Raw genomic sequence first — 3,152 nt, 5'->3', positions numbered from 1 at the left:
TTACGACAAACTAAGTGGAGTAATCAAAAGGGTGCAGCGGTGGTGACGTAGTTGCTGCACCTCAGTGTGTCGGATCATCTCTTTTGACAAGATTGCGGCGCAAAGTGAGAACATACCATAAGGCTGTATGTGCAGATTTCTTTACATCAGCCAAAGTTTATTTAAAAGAGGTGGAGTTGTGAGCGGAATACCTCTGCTCGTATAAAAAGAGTGCAACCAGATGCATGCTGGGAGACGACTGAGAGGACATAATCGTTCCGGCTCAAACGACGCGGTTACTTTGGAATTAATTAGCAATGGCTTTGACCTTGATAGAACGAATTCAGAACTTGTTATTGCGTGCGTGCGCTGGGCTGCTCTACATGTTCTTTTGGCTGCTTTCACCCCGTGGCTCCAGCAAACCTACCAAACTCCCACCAATCAGCAACCCGCTTCTTAGGCTCTCCGCAGTGCAGCTCGCCCGTAAGATTCGCAAAAGAGAGGTTTGACTTTCAGCTCTTTTCATTCATTGTACTCGGCAGAATAAACAAAGTGTACAATGCCGTAAAAAAAAAACAAAAAACAAAAAAAACATAACGCGTATAATAATGCTAACGTTTTTTGACCAGTTAAATGGACTTCCGTGTTAGAGCGCTGGTTGCTGGGATATGTGGTCTTAGTTTTGCGGATTTCATAAAAGCGCTGACTGCATAGGCTCTTTATGAACATTGAACTTTACTGCTATATTGGTCTTCCACAGAAAACAGGGTCTTACTCAAAGGTTAAATTGTGTCAGAGTTTGGAAGTCGAATAAAAACTGAGCACATCACCAGACACAAATATAATACAAAAAATCATGACCTTTACATGTCATTCCTGATGACAGAACAAGTTTATCTACAATGTGTTTCTTCACTCTTTTCTGTGTCAGTTTCATAACACTCGGGTCATTCTTGCCTAAGGCATGTTTTCCTTGCACGAAAACAGGTATCTAGTGTGGAGGTGGTCCAGGCTTACATTGACAGGATCCAAGAGATTAATCCACTGCTTAATGCCGTTATTAAAGAGAGGTGAGCCCCCAGTTAAGTTTCCATACATTTCACACCTTACAGACAATGATTTATACTGTGCTCACTGTTCTCTGTCACAGACACGCACTCATACTTAGATTTCTGTCCACCCTACCTCTCTCTCTCCCTCCCTCTCTCTCTCTCTCTCTCTCTCTCTCTCTCTCACTCTCTCACTCTCACTCTCTCCCTCACTCTCTCACACACTTTCTGTCAGATTTTCGACAGCTTTGCATGAGGCAGCTCAGGTGGATAAACTGATAGAAGAAGAAATGGGAGGAGAGGATGTGCTGGAGGATAGACTTCCTCTTTTGGGTGTGCCCATCACCATTAAAGAAGCCTTCGCTCTGCAAGGTAACCTAGCAACTGTGCACTGCATCACATCTCTCTCTCTCTCTCTCTCTCTCTCTCTCCCTACTCTGAAAGAACGCTTGGAATTGCCTCAGCAAACTATCTCCACTGCAACAGAATGGCTTACCTCTTTCTGATCGAAATAAACCTGCCACAAATCTTATTTACCTGTCTGTCTTTGGGGTAATCAAACATTGTTGTTTAATCATCTGTTTTGAGGGTAGAGTAGTTCCAGTGCTGTTTGTCTGTATGTGTAGTGTGAATAATCCCCAGAGCTCTCAGAAGGTAAGCCAGTAAAGGTTAAATATCTCCCAGAGGTAAAGCCATCAAAGGTTAAATGTACAGTCCATTTTTCTTTGCCGGCGGTCTGCAGGCAGAAACAGTAATGAGATCTTGGTGTTTCCAGAACTGTATGTGTTAATCTTTATTTTGAGGTTCAAACTGTAGTTTAGTCTGCCTCTTAATGTGGTCTCAGTACACTTCATTGTCCTGAGTCAAATCCAAACATTATGTTGGACTTGGACTAAGGTTGTGGTTTTGCTTAAAGCATGAGTTACATCACTTCCCCCCACCCCCATTAAACATTAACCAGAGAGGGGGTGCTGGGGTAACAAAAAAGCCTCTTTAAAATACCGAGAGTCCAAAAAATGGTGGAAGACAGTAAAATGTATTACAAATGTACATGCATGTTAAATCACAAAGCAAGAAAGTAACAAAACCAAATAACGCCCATGTCCAAAAACATACAAACAAACAAACTCAATAAAAACCGACAAACTCAAAGAACCACCAAGAAGCGTAAACTAGTTTAAAAAAAAAAAAAAAACTTTGTATGGTGCAGATTCTACACTGAAGCTATCTACAACACCGGCACAGAATAGTCTGAAATTACGTCATAATTTGGATGTAAAAACAAAGACAAACAGAAAACCAAAAAAGGAGGGAAATCAAAGCCTCCCGTGCAGTCACAAAAAAATAAAGATGTCCAAAGTTTGGTCATACTGAGTGTTTTAATGTCCCTCCCCTTTCAGCAAGAGCAACAAAGATGAGACATCTCTCATTTTCATTGTTTTTGGCAGCTGCACTGAAGCCTAAGAGTTGACACCTCAACATAAACAAGAAACCGTTTGTTACCATTTTAAGTATTTTGTATTGAGAGCGTTGGTTAGTTTACCTCATTTTTGTTTTTTTGTTTTTTGTTTTTTGTTTTTTTTTACAAGGAAAAGGTTTAGGTTTATGACATCCTGTGAAAAGAGAGAGAGAGAGAGAAAGAGGGGAAAAAAAAAAGTTCTTGGGGGGGGGGAAAAAAACAAAACAGAAAACATGCTCGTCGGCGCCGTTCGCAAACGAATCGAATTATTTCTGTGTTTTTCCTTTCTCGTCCCAGGTATGCCAAACTCCACGGGCCTTTTGTCGAGGGCGCAGTTTTTGTCCAGTACCGACGCGCCCACTGTCGCTCTGCTCAAGAGGGCGGGGGCTATTCCTTTGGGCGTGACCAACACCAGTGAGCTGTGTATGTGGCTGGAGTCACATAACCACCTGTATGGCATGACCAAGAACCCTTACAATCTTGAGAGGATTCCCGGAGGAAGCTCAGGTAGGGGCGCGGAGACGCCACATAACGGAATGGTAAAGGGCGTGGCGTCGTCGCCATAGCAACGTGCCCCGAAGCAATAGCGCGCATAAAACGCTGCGACAGATTCAAGATCCAAGAACTTTACTGTCATTGTGCAAGCGCAACGAAATTGCAGTTGT

The 3,152-nt window shown here is 42.7% G+C and overlaps 1 protein-coding gene across 1 annotated transcript in view; it reads left to right on the top strand.

The window, feature by feature from the left end:
• Positions 1-235: 235 nt before the first annotated feature.
• faah2b (fatty acid amide hydrolase 2b) overlaps positions 236-3,152 on the top strand; it is an 8,945-nt gene continuing 6,028 nt past the window's right edge. The window contains exons 1-4 of the mRNA XM_030779979.1: positions 236-482; positions 967-1,049; positions 1,264-1,400; positions 2,785-2,994. Coding sequence (XP_030635839.1) covers positions 297-482; positions 967-1,049; positions 1,264-1,400; positions 2,785-2,994 — 616 coding nt within the window. The 5' untranslated portion in view covers positions 236-296. The remainder of the gene's footprint in view (positions 483-966; positions 1,050-1,263; positions 1,401-2,784; positions 2,995-3,152) is intronic.

This window comes from Chanos chanos, chromosome 7, assembly GCF_902362185.1.
Source record: "Chanos chanos chromosome 7, fChaCha1.1, whole genome shotgun sequence".
NCBI lineage: Eukaryota > Metazoa > Chordata > Actinopteri > Gonorynchiformes > Chanidae > Chanos > Chanos chanos.
The sequence above is the reverse complement of the archived record's forward strand: the minus strand, read 5'-3'. Positions and strand labels throughout refer to the sequence as shown.